The sequence below is a fragment of the Primulina tabacum genome, chromosome 13 (assembly GCF_025594145.1).
Source record: "Primulina tabacum isolate GXHZ01 chromosome 13, ASM2559414v2, whole genome shotgun sequence".
In the NCBI taxonomy this organism is placed as follows: domain Eukaryota; kingdom Viridiplantae; phylum Streptophyta; class Magnoliopsida; order Lamiales; family Gesneriaceae; genus Primulina; species Primulina tabacum.
Genome location: NC_134562.1, coordinates 30,390,354 through 30,414,198, shown reverse-complemented (window position 1 = coordinate 30,414,198; position 23,845 = coordinate 30,390,354). Strand labels below are relative to the sequence as shown.

At 34.2% G+C, this 23,845-nt stretch overlaps 2 protein-coding genes across 2 annotated transcripts; one reads left to right on the top strand and one right to left on the bottom strand.

Annotated features, from left to right (window-relative positions):
* The first annotated feature begins 9,765 nt into the window (after positions 1-9,765).
* LOC142522478 (protein JINGUBANG) lies at positions 9,766-11,143 on the top strand. Its single transcript, XM_075625903.1, has one exon. It carries the CDS (start codon positions 9,825-9,827, stop codon positions 11,094-11,096), a length of 1,272 nt encoding a protein of 423 aa, XP_075482018.1. The 5' UTR covers positions 9,766-9,824; the 3' UTR covers positions 11,097-11,143.
* Positions 11,144-18,605: 7,462 nt separating this feature from the next.
* LOC142522781 (protein SIEVE ELEMENT OCCLUSION B-like) lies at positions 18,606-21,976 on the bottom strand. The gene is made up of 7 exons (XM_075626316.1): positions 21,557-21,976; positions 21,269-21,451; positions 20,740-21,188; positions 20,470-20,579; positions 20,235-20,377; positions 19,667-20,143; positions 18,606-19,576 (listed from the first exon to the last, which is right to left on the bottom strand). The coding sequence occupies exons 1-7, from the start codon at positions 21,899-21,901 to the stop codon at positions 18,947-18,949; spliced, it is 2,337 nt and encodes a 778-aa protein (XP_075482431.1). The 5' UTR covers positions 21,902-21,976; the 3' UTR covers positions 18,606-18,946.
* Between the last annotated feature and the right edge of the window lie 1,869 nt (positions 21,977-23,845).

Genomic DNA, 23,845 nt, shown 5'->3' with positions numbered 1-23,845 from the left:
GCGACATATACTTAAGCCTGCATAGTTTATATAACCATATTTGTTTAGTGATTTCATTGATGTTCGAAATTGAGATCATCTTGGTGATGCTGACACCCTTGAGAAAAGAAATTTTTACGAGTAAATAATATTTGTCTCATTGAGAAATTTTTATGAGGTGCACTTCCAGAAAAGAAATATAATAGGCTAAAAATTCATTTGGCTTTAAACTTGTTAATGTTACATTAAGCATATTCAACGGTATGACTGAATGAAGATGTTTGTGAGAATCTCATGCTAATATCAACGTTGATGATTTCATCTCATAGTTTTGTAAATGTGAGATGATGTTGCAGAGATGATTTGAAATATTAGTTTTTCATGATGGAATATTAATTTTTTTATATTTTGATTTTTTGAAATTAATTTATAGAAGATTGTATAATATAGCTGTGGGAGATTTTTAGCATTGTATATATTTTTTTAGATTTTTAATATATTTTTATGGGAGATTTTCTTAAATAGACTTCACACCATTACTATAATCAATTTTAGTCTTCAGTTAAATTAATTTACCAAAATAATCTTTTTATCATATCAAATTACATAGATATCCCCTATCATTGAAACTCTATTCACCATCAATTTCTTTATCTCAAACTCTTTATTTGATTTTCGCAATTTCTCGAATAATCTTATGAATTCCATGCATTTGGACATAGAGTGGTGATAATTTGAGATAATTCTTTTGTCGAGTATCATTTTTATGCATTTTATTTTTTTGAAGGTTTGTTGTGCATACTCATAAACTGTTATCATGGAATAAAGTAGAAACTTAATTGAGACCATCAGATTTTTTGTTTATATTTGTGTAAACTCACATTGACGTAATTATTACGTTTCATAACAATGGTGATTGGTGATTTTGTTTATATTATTTTATATTAGCAACAATCGTAATTAAAATATTATAACCTTGGTGGTTTCATATGCACTAATTCAAACTAACAATTCATAATTTTATTAAAATATGTTTATTGATATAAGTAGGTAGTATTAAAAAAATTAATATATTATAAATTAAATAAAATAGAACAAATGTTAAATCAACTCTTAAAGAGAAATAATAGATAATTAAACAAATGAATCACGAAAATGGAACATGTGTGTTCATAGAAAAATTGTATTTTAGGATTTTTTTTAATTAAATAAGACATAATGCAAAATGTGTAATAAAGAAGATCATTTTTAAAATTATGACTTTGAAATAAACTAGAATAATCAATTTTCCTATTTTTAATGATTTTTATTTTTAAAAAAATTAAAATTAGATTATTATGATCGTTGATTTACAACAAGCAAATCTCTCCAGCCACTCTTTTATTTTTTTCAAATTTTTTTTTAATTATTTTATTTATTTAAAATGATCATATTAATCTTGTCGTTGGATTTTATCATTTAAAAAAATGCAAGTGAAACTTCAATGCTCGAAAAAAACCCGCGCAACGCCCGCCTAAAACATCATGCAAGGAGCAATCCTCGCACCATGGAAATGAGGCGAGGAAGCCACTTCATCGTCAGTACAAGCTCTTACGTATTTTTAGTCCCTAAAAGTGACAAATTTTAAGCCTCGTCCATTATACAGGCTCTTACGTACTTGTAGTTGATGAAGGTGATGAATTTTAAAAAATTGATGGATATCATTTTACAAATTAACTCAATAACGAGTGGTTTTAAGTAAAAAAAAAAAAAAAAAAAAAAAGTGGTTTTAAGCCTATGATTTAATCTTGTTTGTCTAGAGGAAATGAATACATTTAAAAAAAATTATGGTGTCTCCACATTATGTGGTGCCCAGGATCCTCTCACCCACTTATGATGCAATTATGTCTTTCTCATAAAGTTGAACATATTTTTATTATTATTGGAAAATAATATTTAAAATGTGTGTATTGAATATTTGAATGTTGAATATTTGAATATTGAAAATAAGAGTTGTAAATATTGAAAATTAGTGTGTGATGATGTAGGTAATGATGTATTTTATTTTTGGATTATTTGTAAAGATTTCCTATAAATAGATCTCTCATTTGTGAAGAAAATCACAATTGAGTAGAGAGAAAAATATTATAAAGTGTGTAGTTTGGTAAATTTTGAGAGTTTGAGATTTTTACTTTTTACCATAAATTTTTACTTTTTCACAACACGTTATCAGCACGAAGCTCTAAAAGTCCTGCATACTTTTCCAAGCTCCAAACAGAAGAAAAAGGTAACAAAAATAATTATATTTATTTTACTGTTATTTATTTATTGTGTATTTATTTAATATACAATATAATGTTATTATTAGAAATAATAAAAATAAATTTTTCATAAACTTGTTATAAATCCTGGGAGGATGTTAAGACGACATCCCACACTCCCGGTAAGGGATACGACAAGTATAAAAGCCTATAAGGTTTTTAAACAAAATAAATTATGACACTCATTATAATATTATGATATGATATACATAATTATTTAAACATGTCTAATATTATATATATCATATTATTACCATAAAATTATACAAATACATACCTTTATTTTTTTTGTACCCCAACGGTCATAAATGGTAAAAAACAGCTAGTTTTTGCCCTATAAATATTATCTCACAAACACATTCCATCACTACAACTTTCTCTTATTCTCTAAAAATTATTCATCATCAAATTTTTCGAAGAAAAAAGAAGATGGCTTTCTCAAGGATATTTTTAATTATTTTGGTTGTCATACTCACGAGTCTTGTATTTATCGGAGAATATCCTCCTCGTGCGTTTTCTTTATTTTTACAAATACTTGTACTTATTGTTTATCCGTTACTTTGTATTGCAATAATTATTAACTAATAAAATGCATCGTAATTTTTTTTAGTACCACCATGTCAAATTTAACAAAGCTCGAATTTGTTGCGCTCGACATCACGGGAAAGAATTATATGCCATGGACTCTAGATGTAGAAATGCATCTTGAGTCATTGGGTCTAAGCGAGACCATTAAAGAAAATGGCATATGCACGTCACAAGAAAAGGCAAGAGCCATGATATTTTTGCGTCGACATCTCGACGATGGATTGAAATGTGAATATCTGACTGAAAAAAATCCCATGGCTTTGTGGAAGGGATTAAAAGAAAGATTCGAACATATAAGAGAAGTTATACTTCCGACCGCCCGGGATGAATGGAATACATTGAGATTCCAAGACTTTAAAAAAGTCAGTGATTACAATTCGGTGATGTATAGAATAATCTCGCAATTAAAATTTTGTGGACATGAGGTCACAGAATCTGAGATGCTTGAAAAAACATTTTCCACGTTTCATGCATCAAATATTACTCTACAGCAACAATATAGAGTACGTGGATTCGCGAGATATTCTGAACTCATCGCCTGTCTTCTTGTGGCGGAAAAAAACAACGAGCTATTAATGAGAAATCATCAGTCCCGACCCACTGGATCAACAGCATTTCCAGAAGTAAATGCTGTAAGTAAAAATGAATTTAAACCTGGAAACCAAAATCAAATTCAAAGACAAGGTTTTGGTCGAGGTCGAGGTCGAGGTCGTGGACGTGGACGTGGACGTGGACGTGGAATTGGCCGTGGTCGTGGTCAAGGCCGTGGTTTTGAAAATAATCGAGATAGTTATTTTTATAACTCATCTCAAAAGAACGTCCCAAATCATCCACAGAAAAGGCATCATGAGAATACAAGTGTTAATGAGAAGCACTCAAAAAGATATGAAAGTTCTTGTTACAGATGTGGTATTCCAGGACATTGGTCCAAAGTTTGTCGAGCCCCTGAGCACCTTTGTAAACTTTATAAAGAATCATTAAAGGGGAAAGAAAAGGAGACCAACTTCACTGAACGCAGTGACCGTTTGAGTGATTCAACTCATTTTGATGCTGGTGATTTTATGAATGATTTCTTTGGAAATGATCAATATGTTGGTGGGATAGAAATGAACAATATTGATGCTGCAGATTTTCTCAACGATTTCTCTGAAAATGAACAATATAATGGTAGAATATAAATGTACAATAATCTATTTTTCATGTATTCATAGAATAATGTTTTATTGTATAATTATGATTTGTGTTATATTTAAATATATATTGCAAGTAATTTATTTCATTGCATATTTTTTTTGAAGTTCAAATATGGAAAATGCTATGAGCAAAACTGAAGTTTGCATACCCGATAGTGGTACAACGCACACTATCCTCCGAGATAAAAGATATTTCTTGGAACTAAAACCAACAAAAACAACGGTGAATACAATATCAGGTCCTGTAGACTTGATTAAAGGATGTGGTAAAGCACAATTTTTGTTACCTAATGGTACAAAATTTTTAATCAATGATGCTTTATATTCACCACAATCGAAAAGAAATTTGTTGAGTTTTAATGATATATATTCCCATGGGTATGATACTCAAACAATGAATGAAGGGAATGAGAAATATATGTGTCTTATCACATATAAATCAGGAAAGAAATATGTGATTGAAAAACTATCAATGCTCCCTACTGGATTGCATTATACACATATAAGTCCCGTTGAATCAAACATGGTAGTTGATAATTCTTCGATATTAACCAATTGGCATGATCGATTGGGACATCCTGGTTCAACAATGATGCGAAGAATTATAGAAAATACACATGGTCATCCACTGAAAGACCAGAAGATCTTTCAGAATAATAAGTTTCAATGTAAAGCATGTTCTCTTGGAAAACTTATTATAAGACCATCACCAGTCAAAATCCAAACTGAATCACCAATGTTTCTTGAACGTATTCAGGGTGATATTTGTGGACCAATCCATCCACCATGTGGACCATTCAGATACTTTATGGTATTGATTGATGCCTCCAGCAGATGGTCACATGTATGTTTATTATCAACTCGAAATATTGCATTTGCAAGATTACTTGCTCAAATAATAAAATTGAGGAATCAATTTCCCGATTATACAATCAAGAAAATTAGACTTGATAATGCTGGTGAATTTACTTCCCAAACTTTCAATGATTATTGTATGTCTATGGGAATCATTGTTGAGCATCCTGTTGCTCATGTACATACACAGAATGGATTGGCTGAATCATTGATTAAACGTCTGCAAATGATTGCTAGACCAATGATTATGAAAACAAAGCTCCCTATTTCTATATGGGGACATGCAATTTTACACGCTGCTTCATTAATTCGCATCAGACCAAGTGCATATCATAAATACTCCCCATTGCAGCTTGCATTTGGTAAAGAACCAGACATTTCTCATCTGAGAATTTTTGGATGTATGGTGTATGTGCCTATTGCACCACCGCAACGAAAGAAAATGGGACCTCAAAGAAAGGTTGGAATTTATATCGGTTATGATAGTCCATCAATCATTCGATATCTTGAACCTCAGACAGGCGACGTGTTCACAGCACGTTTTGCTGATTGTCATTTTAATGAGGAAATCTTCCCAATGTTAGGGGGAGAACAAAAATATACCGAAAAGGAAATTACATGGTATGTATCATCATTGTTACATCTGGATCCAAGAACAAAACAATGTGAAAAGGATGTACAACAAATTGTACACTTGCAAAGAATAGCAAATCAAATACCAGATGCATTTGCTGACACAAAAGGGGTAACTAAATCATATATACATGCTGCAAATGCCCCTGCTCGAATTGAAATTCCAAAGAAACAAATGGAAGATACTCATGATGTCATTAAACGCCTGAAGCGTGGAAGGCCAGTCGGTTCCAAGGATAAAAATCCTCGAAAAAGAAAATTCATAGAGAAACACGATGATCACAAAATAAAGAATGACGTTTCTGAAGAAACACATGATGATCACAAAATAGAGAATGGTGTTCCTGAAGAAACACATGATGATGAAAATGTTCTGTCAGAACCACAAACTGACGAGAATCATGAAATCTCTATCAATTATATTAATACTGGAAAAATATGAAACCGAAAAAATATAGATGAAATTGATGATATATTTTCTTATAATGTGGCAATCGACATCATAAATGATAACGAAGATCATGAACCAAAATCTTTTGGTGAATGTAAAAATCGGCAGGATTGGATAAAATGGAAAGATGCCATTCAGGTTGAATTAAATTCGCTAAATAAACGTAATGTTTTTGGACCTATAGTCCTTACACCTGAAGGTGTAAAACCTGTTGGATACAAATGAGTTTTTATTCGAAAGCGAAATGAGAAAAATGAAATAGTAAGATATAAAGCTCGACTTGTTGCACAAGGTTTTTCTCAAAGGCCTGGAATTGATTATGAAGAAACGTATTCTCCTGTGATGGATGCAATTACGTTTCGGTATTTGATTAGCTTGGCGGTATCTGAAAATTTAGAAATGCGTCTTATGGATGTTGTTACAGCTTACTTATATGGATCATTTGATAGTAATATATATATGAAAATCCCTGAAGGATTTAAGATGCCTGAAGCACAAAGTTCAAAACCCAGGGAATGTTATTCTGTGAAATTACAAAGATCATTATATGGGTTAAAGCAATCAGGTCGAATGTGGTATAATCGACTAAGTGATCACTTGATGAAAAAGGGATATGTAAATAATTCAATATGCCCTTGTGTTTTCATTAAGAAAACAACATCCGGATGCGTAATTATTGCTGTATATGTTGATGATTTAAACATCATTGGAACGAATAAAGAAATTCAAGAAGTTGTGTCATACTTGAAGGAAGAATTTGAAATGAAGGATCTTGGAAAAACCAAGTATTGTCTGGGTTTACAAATTGAACAAAAAGAATGTGGAATGTTTGTTCACCAGACAAATTATACAGAAAAGATCCTTAAACGTTTTAATATGGATAAAGCAAATCCTTTAAGTACTCCAATGGTTGTTAGATCATTAAACATAGAAAAAGATCCATTCCGTCCATGTGAAGATGATGAAGATATTCTTGGTCCAGAAGTACCATATCTAAGTGCCATCGGTGCCCTTATGTACCTTACAAATTGTACAAGGCCTGATATATCTTTTGCCGTGAATCTGTTGGCAAGATTTAGCACATATCCAACAAAGAGACACTGGAACGGAATTAAACATATATTCCGTTATCTACGAGTAACGACAGACTTGGGACTTTTGTATTCAAAAGATGCTAATCCAAGTATAATTGGTTATGCTGATGCTGGATACTTATCTGATCCACACAAGGCACGTTTCCAAACTGGATATGTATTTACTCGTGGAGGCATTGCAATATCTTGGCGTTCTCAGAAACAAACGCTCGTAACAACTTCATCAAATCATGCCGAGATTATTGCACTACATGAAGCAAGTCGTGAATGTGTGTGGTTAAAATCAATGACCCAACATATCCAAATTTCATGCGGATTATCATCTGATGAGAAGCATGTGATACTATATGAAGATAATGCTGCATGTGTTGCTCAAATGAAAGAAGGATACATAAAAAGCGACAGAACTAAACATATTCCTCCTAAGTTCTTCGCATTCACCAAGGAGCTTGAGAAGAATAGATGTATTGATGTTCGTCACATTCAATCAAGTGAAAACTCATCAGATCTCTTCACAAAGGCACTTCCTACGTCAATATTCAGAAAGCACATATATAATATTGGGATGCGCAATCTACGAAATTTGTGAAGAATTGTTCATGTCAACATCAGGGAGAGTTTACGTGACTGCACTCTTTTTCCCTTACTATGATTTTTATCCCAATGGGTTTTTCCAAGTAAGGTTTTTAACGAGGCAGTACAAAAACACGTAATGAAGACATCATCGTATCATGATCATCATCACAAGGGGGAGTATTGGAAAATAATATTTAAAATGTGTGTATTGAATATTTGAATGTTGAATATTTGAATATTGAAAATAAGAGTTGTAAATATTGAAAATTAGTGTGTGATGATGTAGGTAATGATGTATTTTATTTTTGGATTATTTGTAAAGATTTCCTATAAATAGATATCTCATTTGTGAAGAAAATCACAATTGAGTAGAGAGAAAAATATTATAAAGTGTGTAGTTTGGTAAATTTTGAGAGTTTGAGATTTTTACTTTTTACCATAAATTTTTACTTTTTCACAACAATTATCTATTAATACATTAAAGGAGAATTTCTTACAAAACTAATATTTAGGGAAATTTTCCTATTTCAAATTTATCCTTTCCTACCACTCCAAAATTAGTAGTCGTAACATGTAGGTTAATGCGACGGGCTAGGCTAGTCAATTGTGTCAGTTTAGCGAGCCGGGCCACCATTTTTGTAGATTAAGAAATTATCAACTCAATTCACCTATTTTATATAACGGGTCAGGTTAAACCGACAAACTTATCTATTTTGACAGCTTTATATCTAAAAATGTAAATACGACCCTTATTTATGTGGTAAATGTGTAAATGATTAAAATCATCAATCTAGTTAAACATTTTGACACAGAATAAATTGAGAGATGCATCTATAATTGGATCCGAATATCCGTCATTTGAGTGTTCATGCAATAGTAGAGTCAAAATTTACTTCGAACGAAACTTGTATTTTATTTATGAATATTTTTAACGAGTATGCAGTACGGAAATAGAACAAACGAGCTTCGAATATCAATTAAAATCGGAAAAATTATCGTGAACATGGATTACTGGTTTAAAGAAATAGGGAATGTTAGTAGCTTAGTAAGAACCAACTGGGTATTTGTTTCGGCTCGGGAGATTATTCCAATGACACTCCTTCGATGAACTTTAAAAATGTAAACACGAAATTACGTTATTAACCTCCACCAGCCTATGTTCCTTCACTCGAATTCTAGTTTTCTTCGCTTATAATAATATTTGGGCTAAAATTATTAAATTATAAAGCTCATTTAAATTATATAAGCTCACGGCACATCAAATTTTTATCGATTCAAACCGATCACAAGGCGCTGAAAAGGGAGGAGATCGTGGGAGGAAAGAGAGAGATCATGGAATGAAAAACGGAAGAACGTGGATTTTGGGAGAATGAAGAAGAATCTCGCATAGGCGCTGTGTGAGGAAAAAGGGACATCGACAACATAGAGGGGACACACAACTCTGCACAAAGAATCTGCAAATACTCTCTACTGAGTTTCAATATTCAAACACTAGTTTTCAAGTATTTCAGTATATTTTCTAGCATTCTAGGTCTTATCATTTTAGGTTTAAGCAACTTTATAACTTATAATTTATGTCTTGTAAATTCCTACCGTTTATTGAAATATAAACAATGTCATGGGTTTAGTATTCAAATTTCAATAGTTTTTTTTTTTCCGTTTTGGAATCATATATGTTTAAGAGATTATAACGGACAGTCAAATTAGTATCTACCTACAATCACCGTATTTTTAGAAATTATATTTTTTTTGTCATTTTTACATAAATCAGTACATTTTTATACCTGCAACCTCCGTAAATCAAATATTGTGCAACCAAATAAATGCAAGGGTCTTTTTGTATCTTCATTCCGTAATTGTCTGAATCGATATTTATCGAACATGCAAATTGAAACACATAACTAACCTATATTCATTTTTTTGACCTTTTCAATTTTCTTTGCATTACTAGAACAAAAAAGAATTTGAAAAAAAAAATGATATATGGATTTAAAAATAAAACTCTCTTAATAAAATTGACATTTAAATAATAATAATAATAATAATAATAATAATTCCATAAACAGTCGTCTTCTATATAAGCAACCCATTCTTCCTCCATCTTTTCTGTATCCACTCGTTATAAAATTCTCTCTTTCTCTCTCCGGCCGGCGGAATGAAGCTCCGATTATGGCTATCTACATGCTCCTCCGGATCCACCGCCACCGTCCCAGCGCTGCCGAAAACTCCATTCTCCGATACAGCAAGCAGTATCTGTTCTGATAGTCTAACACACTCCTCTATTTCATCAGCAACCAGCCTTCAGAGCAACCTCTCCCTACTAACACTCCCCTCCGTTCCATCTCTCCAGAAACTCTGCCTGTCGCCGGAGGACTTAGCTCCATCCGTCGCTGCTCGCTTTCTGTTCTCGCTGCAGCCCAGCCGGGCATACATCAATTTCCTAATACTCCACGATAATCTCCTATACACCGCCTCGGGGAACGAGATTAATGTCTTCGAAATCATAGACAACACCCTTGTCGACACTTTTAACGGCGAAAAAAACTCATCCGGTTCTGTGAAGTCCATCGCGTTTTCGAATGGGAAAGTCTTTACTGCTCACCAAGACTGCAAAATCCGCGTCTGGAAGATGAATATGTACAAACAACACAAACTTATTGCTATTCTACCGACGCTGGAAGATCGTTTACGGAACTTCATTTTGCCGCAGAATTATCTAAAAGTGCGACGGCACAAGAAATGCCTCTGGATCGAACACCATGACGCCGTTTCGGGACTCGCGGAAATTGAAAACCGCGTGCTCTCAATTTCTTGGGATAAAAGCTTGAAATTCTGGCAACCCCACAACTTCCGATGCTTGGAATCAATCAACAAAGCCCACGATGACGCCATTAACGCCGTTGCTGTATCAAATGAAGGTTTGATCTACACGGGTTCCGCAGATAAGCGGATCAAAGTATGGGGAAAGGCAACCGGGGAGAAGAAACATGGACTGATAGCTACTTTAGAGAAGCATAAATCTGCGGTGAATGCATTGGCGTTGAGCCTCGACGGGTCGGTTCTTTTCTCCGGGTCGTGCGACAGGTCCATTTTGGTATGGGAAAGAGAGGATAGCGCCAATCACATGGCGGTGACTGGTGCGCTGAGGGGTCACCGGAAGGCCATACTCTCTTTGATGAATGTTCAGGATTTGCTGTTGAGTGGCTCGGCTGATCGGACGGTGAGGATTTGGCGGCAGGGTTACGACGGGAAGTACTGCTGTTTGACAGTGCTGGAAGGACACCAGACTCCGGTGAGGTCCTTGTCTGCGGTGGCGGTAACGCCGCCGCAGGGGGATGGCGGGGAAAGGGTGGTAAAGGTGTTCAGCGGAAGCTTTGATGGAGAGATTAAAGTGTGGCAAGTTGAAGTGTCGAATGTAAATAGTTAATCATTGAATTAAGGGAATATGAATTTTGACAATCCCTTAACTATTTGAATTTTTGAGTTTTTACTTAGAAAAAGTTGATGTAAAATGTATTAATTATTGTGGAAATTGTAAAAATTATGGAAAATGTAGCTTAAAAATAAAAAAAAAAACATGCCCAACTAATTATAGTACCTAATTCTTTGATTTTATTAGCATATTAAAAATTATCAAAATTCATTGAAAATTAAACTATAGTTTTCTTGCAATATATTTAGTCATGAGGATTAAAATAAATGTGTTTTATGCGTAAGAAGTATTTCAAAAATTGTTCTATAAAAATAATTTATAACTACTACTACTTTAAACGTTTAACTTTGTTTATTTAATGCTGTAATCTTTTCAAAATTGATTTTCGGTCATCTAACATAAGTTTCTCCCTAAAAATACATATATATCATCAAAAAAAATACTTACGTGACATTATAATGATAAAACATTCGATACCACTTAATCAATCTGGTAAAATAGAATCAAAAGTAAAAAATAAAATTTACAAGATTAAAGATCCAAGTTTCTTATTTAGAAGACCAATCTCAAAAGATGTCAACCTAGAGAATCATTTTATAAGTTTTCTAATAAGAATCGTTTTATTATATTGGCAAAAACTTGTGTGAAACGGTCTCACGAATCGTATTTAGTGAAACATATCTCTTATTTGGGTCATCCATGAAAAAATATTACTTTTTATGCTAAGATTATTACTTTTTATTGTGAATATCGATAGAGTTGACTCGTCTCACAGATAAAGATTCGTGAGACCGTCTCACAAGAGACTTACTCTATTATTTCTATTTTTCATGATAAGGATCAATTGATCATAAAATCAATGAGTTATATATATATATATATATATTTATATAATTGTAAGCTAATTTTATTAGCTTTATTATGATCTAAATTGATTTTGTGACTTGTGAGTGATGTAAAAATGATACAAGTTGAGCGCATAAAAATTGAATGGATTCCGCTCAAAGAGCCTGTCAAACACTGGCTGACGGGAAAATCAAGAGAATTGTTCTTTCTTTTTTATTCTTCCTTTTTTAAAAAATAATAATAAAGCATCGTTACCTTTCCCAATGCTCAATCTTGTTCTTTTTTCTTATTTTATATTCTTTTTCAAGTATTATTTCTTTTTCGTCCCTCCAAAATATTCAGACATGTACATATATTTTTATTTTATTTTTTAATACGAAACTCGCAATAGTTATTAAAAACTCGCAATAGTTATCCATATAGGGTAACCTGCAAATGTCAATCAAGTAAATCAAATTAGAAAAATGTTATATTACATGGTTTGAATTTTTTTGAAATTAAAATAAAACAAAAGCAACATTGGTTTAATACAAAATACTAATTTTTAATCTGTGTTTTTTATATATATATTTACGGCCAAAGAATATTAAATATCAATAAATTACAACCTTAAAAGTGATTGGATCAATAGGACAAATCCAATTAGCGTGGATTTCGTTGTCAATCGGTCGTTCATTACCTACGAGACAACGTTAAATGCCAAAGCACGAGTCATAATCATGTGATAATGTGCAATTATAAAATAATTAATGCCGTATTACGCCTTTTTTAACCCCCAAAAAATTCATCATCGTCGAAGAAAAATGGATTAAAAAAGAATATAAAGACAAATCAAAGCTTTGCCAATCACATTCAATTACTTGTACTTTAACCTTGCTTATCTTTTTTTTTTTTAACAAATGTATCTTGATTTTATCCTAACATTCGTATTCTCACTCCGAGACTTTTTCGGGTTTTTAATCTTTATGGCATAATTTGATACACATGATAGGATAAACATGTGATATATAATATAATGATAAGTTAAGAATAAATAAGATGTAGGATATTATATTTAATGTTTGGTATGATTTTAATAAGAGTGATTAAATTTATATATTATATTGTAATGACAAAATTAACCTTATCATAATAAATTTTATAATTTCAAAGTTGTTGCTTCAGTTCATATTTTTTTCTTGCATGATTTATTTATTTTTACCTAATTTTATATATTATATAATATGATAAAAGAGCTCTTGATTTTGTGAGTCAAGTCAAATATCAATTTTTAAGGTCAAGTCAAGTCATATTATATAATATATAAAAATAAAAAAAAAATATTTATTTGATTTTAATTTCTACCTACTAGCATAGATTTATAAAAATCATTTATAAATTGAGGGCAATTAAGTCATTTGTAGTGTATTTTATCATTAAATTAAAATTATCACACCTAATAGAAGGAACATTTTATCCTTCTAAAAAATTATTTATCAAGGGCCGATGATATTATCACGAGCTTTTTAAAAAGATACCAAATATGAGATAATGAAGATTATTTATCAATCTCTCCCTTATCCCATGTACCAAACTATGTCTTAAAGTATAACAATTAAATTTTTTTACTTTAGAAGACATGCAAATCAATAATATACTAAACTAATTGCCAACATAAATGACCAAAATTTTTTTTACTTGAGAAGACACGCATATCATTAATAATATTTTTTAAAGAATAACAACTAAACTAATTGTCAACATAGAGAACCAAAATTGTAAATAAACAAATATACTTAAACGAATTTGCAATTTTCACTTATATGTACAATATATTTGTTCTATGTTTTAAAATTTATTAAACTACTCAAATCCCTTGAAATTCCGAGTCTACCCTAGCCACTATGAAACAAAACTGATTAATATTCTAGGTAGAAACCTCAATGATTTTATTATTTTATTTTATTTTTATTTTTATTTTTAGATAGAAACGTCCATGATGGATGTGAACCATCATGAGGCTGATTTTGTGCTGCCAACAACCATCCTGAATAAGAATTAAGCTCGTTTGTATGTTTATTCACTATCAAATCTGATCATTCTCTTTTACAATCCCATTTGTTTGTTAAGTATTGGTTTTTCTTCTTGGCTTCAAGAAATTGTAAAAAACAATATTCGAAAGAGTAGGTCTCTTGTGAGACAGTCTCACGAATCTTTATCTGTGAAACGAGTCAACCCAACTGTTATTCACAATAAAAAGTAATAATTTTTCATGGATGACCTAAATAAGATATCTGTCTCACAAAATACGACTGACTTGTGAGATCGTATCACACAAGTTTTTGCTATTTCCAAATTAACACTGAGTACCCTTTCTCTTTCAAAATAAAAATTATTGTTTGTATGATAATCTTGTTTGATCGTTGTTTTTTTTTTTTCAAATTATGATGATATTGAAAATGTGTCTAATTTAATGAAGTGGCATGCCACAAAAGTTGGCAAATGCCTGATTTGGTGGAGAAAAGCTGTGAAAGGACAAAACCCTCATTACGTGGAAGCTAAGATTTACATGTTTCTTTTAGTATCAACTTGCCAGTGCAAGTTGAAGTACAAAATGCGATATTTTCAGTAGCTGAATTTTGGTCACCATTGGCTGTCTGTATCTTTAAAAATTCGAAATACTTTTTATTTTCCAAATATAAAACCAAAGCAATATATGGCTAAGATGAAGTGTACGATATCTGGGCCCTCCTGCATGGTCTCGGATATTTGAGTTTTTTTTTTGGTTTCTCAATTAGAACTTTCTCGAGCCACATCTTTTTTTTTTTTTTTTCAATAATATATATACATATTTACTGCCAAAATATATTAAACGCGTGTTTGATTATATATTTATACGAACATTTTTAGCATCTTATTTGTATAACTTGTCGATGTTTATTTTTCATCTAAATTTTTCTTAATTTTCGTCGGGAGCCACTAAAACCGCTGAATATGCATATTTGGCGCTAACTATCTCCTGCGTGACTCATGTTGGATTTATTCTTACCATATAATTCACGTAAAAAAATGACTGGTGACGAATAAGTAATGTTCGGTGGATTCGGATGAGAAAATTCTGAAACAAAAAAAATTAATTATTAGATAAAAAAACGAAGTTTAACAATTTACATTCCTATTCTGGCTTTTCCTTCCAGTGGGAATGCAAACATATCTATTTCATATTTATTTGTATTTTTGTTGGACTTCTTGAATCTTCTAAGAAGCAAACTTCATGAATACACTCAAGTTGCCATAAAGAAACAAAGCTGATAAAGGGAGTGAATACTTATGTATATCCTTTGCTACTTTGTGGAGAACAGCTTGATGAAAGTTCTACACCACAGTTTTTAGTCAAATATATTTTTATGAGATATTTTTGTAAGAGTGACAATATAATAAGTATTAATCAACTTTTATTCTTTATCATGTTTATTAATTTGTCTATTTTAGGTTTTGACTTAGTAGTACTAAGTATTCAAAGTTTGGTTTTGATACAATAATTTTGATTTTTATTTGATTTTAATCCTCTTTTGACGAAGTCCTGACGAGACAACATAAAATGATAAAATGTCATTGGATAATGATGGTGTTTTCATCGTCATGTCAGCAATTGGACCAAAATAGTTGAAAATTAAAATTTAGTATACCAAAACTGAAGTTTAACAAGTTAATGTACCGAAATGAAATGAGACAAGAATGGAATAAAATCTAATAATGAACAAGAAATTACTCCCTCTTGTAATATACAACCAATCAACTAAATAAAAGTGGGAATAATCATTTTCATCTACCTTTGCTTGTAACAAACATGATATAAATGATGAATGGGATAATGCTTGTTTGTGTTTGTTGCCCATGCCATTGTGTTTCAAGAAATTATTAGATATGGGCTTGGCATTTGTGCTAGGAGCCTAGGAGTACCTAAAATATCAGAATTTGAGGAAAACCAATAATTTAATTTAGGGTAAATATCATTGATGATGCCCCGGGTCATGGATAGGCCCTAGGACTTCCCGGGCCTTGGAGCATATCCATGATTGGTGTTCGGGCCAGGATGTGATGCTCTCAGGCCGGTAGCATGACAAAATAGATTAATACCCTGAGCCATTGGACTACCCAGGACATGATTTCCCCGAGACGTGGAATACCCGAGCTCTTCTGTAACTACTCGAGAGGCATTCTGCTCGGGCACCTCGATATGAGTGAAGCATTTAATGGCGCCAACTTGGTAGAGCATGCACAGCCGACCTATTTCTGACAATGACATTAAGTGTTGATAAAGTCAAGTGTGCTGGACGTGACTAGTGTAAGATTTGACATGTCAGAATAATAGGGTATAATCAGCCGCCCTACTATCATTAATGCTCAAACACAAAAAACGAGGTCATCATTGCATCCTCTACTATAAATACCAGGTTCTTTATTTGCATTTACTCTAGATTCAGTCATTACTTCTCACATTTAATACTCTCATTTACTCTCCACACCAATCACACAGCCATCACTTGGCTACATTGGTTTTATTGCTTGAGTGCCCTGCTGACTTAAGCATCGGAGTGGTCACGTCGGACACCCATCCGGTGCCCATTCACGTGGTTACTTTTCTGTTCACAGATACATCCAGAGTGGATCGAGGAGTCACGAGATTCAATCCAGACGTCCAACTCATATTTCCTTCAACATTTTGATAGCAAACCCGACAGAGTACCCGATCCGACTCATCAGTTTCGCCCGGGTTGCATCAATCATGAATTTGTGTTTTAAATTACCCTTTTAATTTCCATCACATTCTGAAAAAACGTACGACAACAAAAATTTATATGGATATGAGAAGCATAAAAACAACCGGAACAAGGGCAGAGTTTAGTTTCGGGAGACCCTTCAATCAGTGCAGCAGGGATATATAACCAAATGTTCCATTATTTTCCCACAATCGGAGCAAATCACACTGTCAAGCATGTACCCGGCGTGCCCCGGCAGAGCCAGATGACTGCAGGGATGCTTCATGCGCACCCCTCGTGTTTCCTCATCGAGAGCTCCCACAAACTTGTCAGCATGATGGACCCTAGTATGTCTATTGATTTTGATTGTCCATAGCATGCAGCAGAACGTCGCCTTTTCCCTTCGTCACGTCGTTTTTGCCTCGGCTAAAAACAGCCCACCCCAATTCACTTCACATGTCTCCCGTGTTAGAGTAGGTGCACATCAAGTCAACTTGTGATCGTGATTTTTATTAATCTATTCTATAGAATATTCTTTATTCAACAAATATTTATCTACGTGACATTGCTTTATATTTATACTAATGCATTTGCATCAATATAAAGACTTTGAGTATTGTAATAACACAATTGTCAGTGATCATGAAACACATTTCTTAATGACTGAAATATCTAAATTAATTCTTAGTCGATGAGCTCTCAAGAACTAGGATATTGACGAGCTCACTCGAAACTAGTATTTGTGATGTGTCATTGCTACGTTTCATCAGCATAGATGTAGGGATATCCACACACTCAAATATGTGCTTATGGGATAAGTACATTGAATTACCCTTGCCATAAATTCTCTAAGTGGTTACCATTGATCGAGCTAGAGAATTTATAGTTTCATTTGTGAATCATTATTAATCCTCACGATCCAATACACTACTATAACTCTATTCAACGAACACTGCATTATGACTTGCTTTCGGACAATATGAGGGTCACTAGGTGTCAAGTTCGGTGTATTGTAAATTGGATAGGAGCTTGTGCATTGTTATGAATTCAGCCGCATTATATTACTGGATGTTGCTATGTGTTCAGTCAAGTGAATATTTCTAAGATTATTTTTTTAGAGTAGAATGTGTATTTTAGAAAAAAAAAAAAAATTAGTTTCTCTAGTTATATACAATGAGATACAACACTTTGGAACGTGTATGCATAACTATTGGATTTATATTGGGATCTCAACAAACCAATATCCCAAAATACGATCGGGACATATGAGATGAAAAGATCGTACAACATGTTAATTGTAATTGAAGATTCTTCTAGGAATAGGCTCTAATCATGATTCAATGGGTTAAACAAAAACGAATTCAACTATTAATAATTAAAAGAGTTTGATAAATTAATAGTGACAATAATAGTATGCCCACAAAAGATTAAATGTCTTTAATCTAAAATCACAAGCATCGTAAACACACATCACTACATTTTTTACAAGCATAAATAAATGTTGCTTAGATTATCGGTGCATGGGCATGGACTACGGTTCATGCTGGACCATCTTAACGACTTATGACAAGTAGTGGTGCATGTATAGGAACTAAGGCTCATGTTAGTTCAGCCTAATGGCTCATGTTCGTTACAATTTTAGAACAACTTATCTAAATTTTTTGGATTCTCAAACCATATATCGCAAAACTAATGCACCAATAAACATCAAAGTTATAAAATCACCACAATAGCTAAGCTAGAATCTCATTGTTATGTACTATAGCTTGGTACAATAACACAGACTGTTATATTTCTTAATCTTATGTTAAAAATTAAAAGCATAATTTTCCACGTGTAATTTTTTTTTAATCTGTAAAATATATTAATAAAAAAAAGAGCCGTAGCGTGTGTAATTTTCTAGTCGGAGAAAAGGTTGTAGAAGCTTGCACATTTATTACATGACAACAACATTAACACTGCATCATTACATGCACACTCGGACTCTTACACTTGCAACAAAACAAAACAAAAGGCCTTTTACCAGCGCCTATAAAACCTAACAAAATGATGGAATCTTGCAGGAATTTCGGCAAGTAAGCTGGCAAAATGCATAGTCGGAGAACAAATTCATCCGGTGACAACAATATTACTGCATCATTACGAACACATCCAAACTCTGACGCTTGGAAAAAACAAGAAACGTGAACAGACCAACTTACGGAAATTTATTATTACATGCATGATCACGAACATACGGAGAAGGGCTGGGATCCTTCAATCAGTGCAGCAGCGGTACATAACATACTGATCCATCGTCTTCCCGCATTCGGAGCAAACGATACGCTCAGTTATGTACCCGGCATGCCCTGGCAGAATCAGGCGATTGCAGTGATGTTCTGTGCGCACACCTCGTAATTCCTCGTCCAGAATTCTCACAAACATGTCAGCATTTTCTATCCTTGGGGTCCACTGAGTGTGATTGTTCATAACATCCAGCAAAACTTGGTTTTTTCCTTTTGTCATCTCGTTGTTGCCTCGGCTAAAAACAGCCCACCCCATTTCGCTGCCGTCGAAAGTGAGCATGTTCAGGATCTCCTGCATCACGACGTCGGATTCCAAAGACGTCCCGAGTTGTTTCTTGGAGTTCAACATGCTCATTAGTCTTGTCCAGAAGAACCAGATGTCCTCGTTGTTGGTGTCTCGAGAGAATGTTTGGCTTATATTCTCTCTCTCGATCACCTCGTGGCACCGGCGGACTTTTTCTTTGGGGTTACTTTTGCCCACATAAAGCATTTCCAGCTGGATGCTCAGTGTGTTGGCTGCTGCGCGGGTGGATTGGGCGAATCTACGGATCCATTCGATGTCCTCTCCCCCGTATAGGCATATAAACTTGTTGTCCCTCATCTGTAAATGAATTAGAATTGTTAAAAACAACAAATTTCAGGATTTTTCTGATTAGAGTGGTTTAATCAGTGTTGGTAAAGGGCTGCTTACCCAATCTGTAAAACGTGGATCTATGGCATCCGCAAGTAATTCCAGGTTCCAGGTGCTTTCTGCCCACAGAGCCATTTCTCTTTGCTTAGTAAAAGGGAAGCCATTGCTCCCCCAAATCCACATCATCGGTAAGGCGTCAATATTCGATAGTTTTGCTTGTGGATCCAGGACAACTAGCATTGGCCTGTGTACAAAATTCCAGACCTCTCGGATGTATCTTATGGCCACCGGCTCGATTAATGAAGGCTGCTCCACTGAATGCCAAGGCATCATGTTTCGTAGGTTGTGGAAGTCCGTATCTTGAAATGAGGCCATTGAAGTTGAAGACTCGACTATGGGGAGCCAAAGAACCTCGTATTCTTGCCTCGTTGCGTGTTGGTTGTAAATCGAATGGAGAATGTTTAGCTCTTCACGAGGAATGTTGAGGCCAGTAATCAGCAATAGTACATGCTTGGACCTCAATACCTCGAGTTTCTCCTGTCAGTTCAAGATATCAACAAATTCATAGTCATTTAAAGGCTGTTTGGGAAGATCACGAAAATATGTCAACCGAAAACCATGAACTTACATTAGTCTTTTTGTAACCATGAAAGAGTGGCTTCTGATCTTCTCTAGCACGAAACATCGCCCTGAATACCTTCATGTTATCGATCTGCACTGCCTCCATGAGTTTCTTGAATGCAATGAAGGCATCTTCTCCTCTCTTCCTCTCTGCAGAACAATAAGATCAACATACATATCTGGAATCTGTTCCATTATATGTGTGGTACACTGGTATATATTGAGTTGAAAGTAAAACTCACCAATTAAGTCCTTGCAAATCTTCAATTGTTTTTGCAAGTGATCCAACATTACTGAAAGCTTATAAGCCATGTTTAATATGTCCCAGGACTCGGAATTTGAAGTAAGGTACCTGATCAACCACAAATACATAGTTTTTGTTGATCTTGTTGATCAATGTTATAAAATACTGCGTGCAAAAGAAAAGAGAGATTGCTTGAAGTTTAGTTTAACTATCGCCCTTCGATGTATAATGTAGAATATCTATTAAAGCGAGATGTATATATGCATACTCGTGACCGCTGGCAGTGAGGTTCAGAAGTAAAGAGGCACATGCAAGAAGACTCCTTATGATCCAGTATACAGCTGAAGGAATATGAGCAGTAGCAGCTGCCATCTCTCCCGACTCATGGCTTATGTACTGAGAGGGAAGCTCCTTGAATTCTATCAGACAGTGAGTTCCCTCCAGAGCTGTGGATAAAAGCTTGAAAACAGACTCAAACTTCTTTCTTAAATCAGTGGACTGCTGCATTGTCTCTGGCAAATCTTTGAGACTTGCGATGTTCTTTGCGAGTGGATCTTTTGTCTGATGCTGTACGACTAGCCAAAACTCACCATAGTTGATGGCGAAAGCAGCAAATACGATGACAACTTTGGCGTCCCACGAGTAGTTAGACAGAGTTTTGAGGAAGTCCATTGTTACGGAATGCGCTTCGGCTCCAGCAGCACATTTGCAAACTATCTGTAGCGTCATAAACACATTATTTCGGGTTTTACAAGCATAAATAAATGTTGATCAGATTTTCTGATATACATATATACCTCACTGCAAATCTTATTGATGGGAAGTGCCAGTGCTTTAACAATATCTAAGTCCCTGTAAGAACTGTCGTAGGCATTGTCATCCAACGTAGGAATGTGGTACCTTTTATCATCCAACGTAGAACTGTGGTATGCTTTGTCTTCCTTTGTATCAAAGTGATGTTGAACTTGATTTCCCTGAATCTGCATAAAACATTAAAAAAAAGAAACACTTTCCAAGTGAATAGGAAACTCAGTTCCTGTTCTAAAAATCAAGAATCGTGACATATGGAAAGCATGGCCACGTACAGGAGCAATACTGTGATCAGTAGTAGTCAAGGGCTTCGTGAGACGAAAGATATCCTCGACTATAGCAAGAACAGGCTTCACGTCAAAATCTTCATAGCCCAAAGTATGAGTGGCCACAATTTGATTGCTCAGTGCGCTCTCATCTGAAGATAAGGAGAGGCGATTTGGGTTTGGCTTTAACATCATCTGACGGCCCTTAACATTCACCGGTGCACGTGGTACAGGGAGAGCATTGTAAGTGTCATGATCCATTTCATGGCTCTGCTTCAGGTTAGGATCAATTGTTTGATCAGTGATCAGTGGGCGACTCTTAGTTATCGGAGGCAACACTTGATAGTTCGCCATATCAGGATGCGGTATTTTGGAAAAGATATGTTTGTGTTGACTGAAAATTGCTTGTGTGATATTCAGGGCTTTCCTCCAGGCTTTATATAGATGAGGATTATGGGATCTTCACTTGAACAGAGAAAGTACAATACTGGGATAATAAAGCTAAGTTCCTTGCTTCCATTGTGTTCTCAATCTTATAGGATCCCATATCTTTTTCTTCAGAGTAAAAAGATCGCTACTTTTTTTTTGTTCAGAATATTTAGGACACCTTTTTTACTAATCAAAGCAATCATGTGATGTATTATTTTGATCTTACTTATCTTCTCCTTGCATATTTTTTCTGCGAAAGCATGCAGTTTCTTGCTTCAAGTATTGTGATCAAGTTTTATGAGTATTTTTTAAACATAAACACTCGTCCCCCTGTCTTGTTTCTTGAGTTCCAGGATCCGCCCCCTTCCTATCCCTAAGTCCCGCAGGGAAGGATCCACGAAATTCATTGAGGCGAGGCAAGAGGAAACTAGCAGGGCAACATATGAATTTTCAGAAAAATTACATATGAAATCTTAAAATTTTCTTTGTTCAAGGGCAAACTACCCCCAGCATGGGATATGCTAACCTATAGCATTTAGTGCATGTAAGCATATCACAAATCTGGTGTATATTTACAGCAATTTAAATGTTTTACATGTATATAATACCATTAAAACCCAAACAACAAGAAGATTCTCGACCTCGGTTTGATCGGAATGTTTGTCTTCAACCGACCTGTTGCTGGTGTATAAGAAAGTATATACATACATGTGATGTCATGGATCTCACACCAGCAAACCTCATGTGTGAAAGTTAAATTCTATGATTGTAAATCAACATCGGATAACGATGGATTCTTACATCCTTATCTTCCTCAAAGTGTCCTGCTTCCTTTCTTCATGCTTTGGTTCATGAACAGTACCAAAGTGCAAGTAAAGTTCTTAAAGCGCTTGTTCAAAGCACATTATGTTTTTTGCTCTCACTTTTGCTTATGTCCTGCAAATCATATAATAATTTACATACTCATTTTCCACAATACAATAAACCCCTCATTTTGAGGTAACTTTTAGTCAGATTTGAGATCAAATCATAATTTGTATGAAATTAAACCTGTTGGTATTAATAATATAATAATAATATTATTTTTAAAAATATTAATAATAGTATTATTATTATTTTTTTGAGGAGAAAAAGACTTAATCATTAGATAAATCCAAAGAAGCTACATCCATCAGTCACGATGGGTACAAAACATCAACCCAACACAAAGGTGAAGGGTGGGAAAAGGCAAAATGAGCGAGACTATACGCTACACGATTCGCACATCTGCTAACATGATTAAAACCATAAAATCTACCATAAACAAGAAGATCCAAAATGTTGGAAACTAAAACTCCTTGGTAATTTAGACAAACAGTAAGCGAAGTCACCATCTTGACCGCAACACTAGAATCTGAAAATATCCGCACATTATGGAAGTCGCATTTCAAAGCTAGCAACATGCCGAAATGGATTGCATGAAGCTCTGCATCTACCACTGAACCTGTGAAACGATAACAAGATGCAGAGGCTCCGCAAATCATACCTAGGTGGTTATGAATAACAGCACCTACACTACAGATACCAAGATTCTCCTTAAGACCTGCATCCACGTCAAGTCGAAAATCACCCATGGGGGGAGGCTCCCATTTATCATTTGTAACAATCTTTGTTGTCTCAGACGTAGCACAATAAGCAATACGAGCTTGCTGAAATTGTTCAAGGTAAGAGAAGACCCAATCTACCTTAATTTCTTTGTTAGGGATCTGAATATTGTGCTTGATTTTGCATAAATCTGTCCATATAGCCCAAGCTAGCATGGCAAACTGCTCAAATTCAGCTGTAGAAAAACAATTCATTAAACTCAAGCCACAAAAGATGAATGGCAGT

Coding starts and splice junctions, on each gene's coding strand:
- LOC142522478 (XM_075625903.1), top strand. CDS start 9,825: ATGAAGCTCCGATTATGGCTATCTACATGCTCCTCCGGATCCACCGCC.
- LOC142522781 (XM_075626316.1), bottom strand. CDS start 21,901: ATGGCGAACTATCAAGTGTTGCCTCCGATAACTAAGAGTCGCCCACTG. Junction 21,189..21,268: donor TCAATAAGATTTGCAGTGAG/GTATATATGTAT, acceptor ATGACGCTACAG/ATAGTTTGCAAATGTGCTGC. Junction 20,580..20,739: donor CTCACTGCCAGCGGTCACGA/GTATGCATATAT, acceptor GTGGTTGATCAG/GTACCTTACTTCAAATTCCG.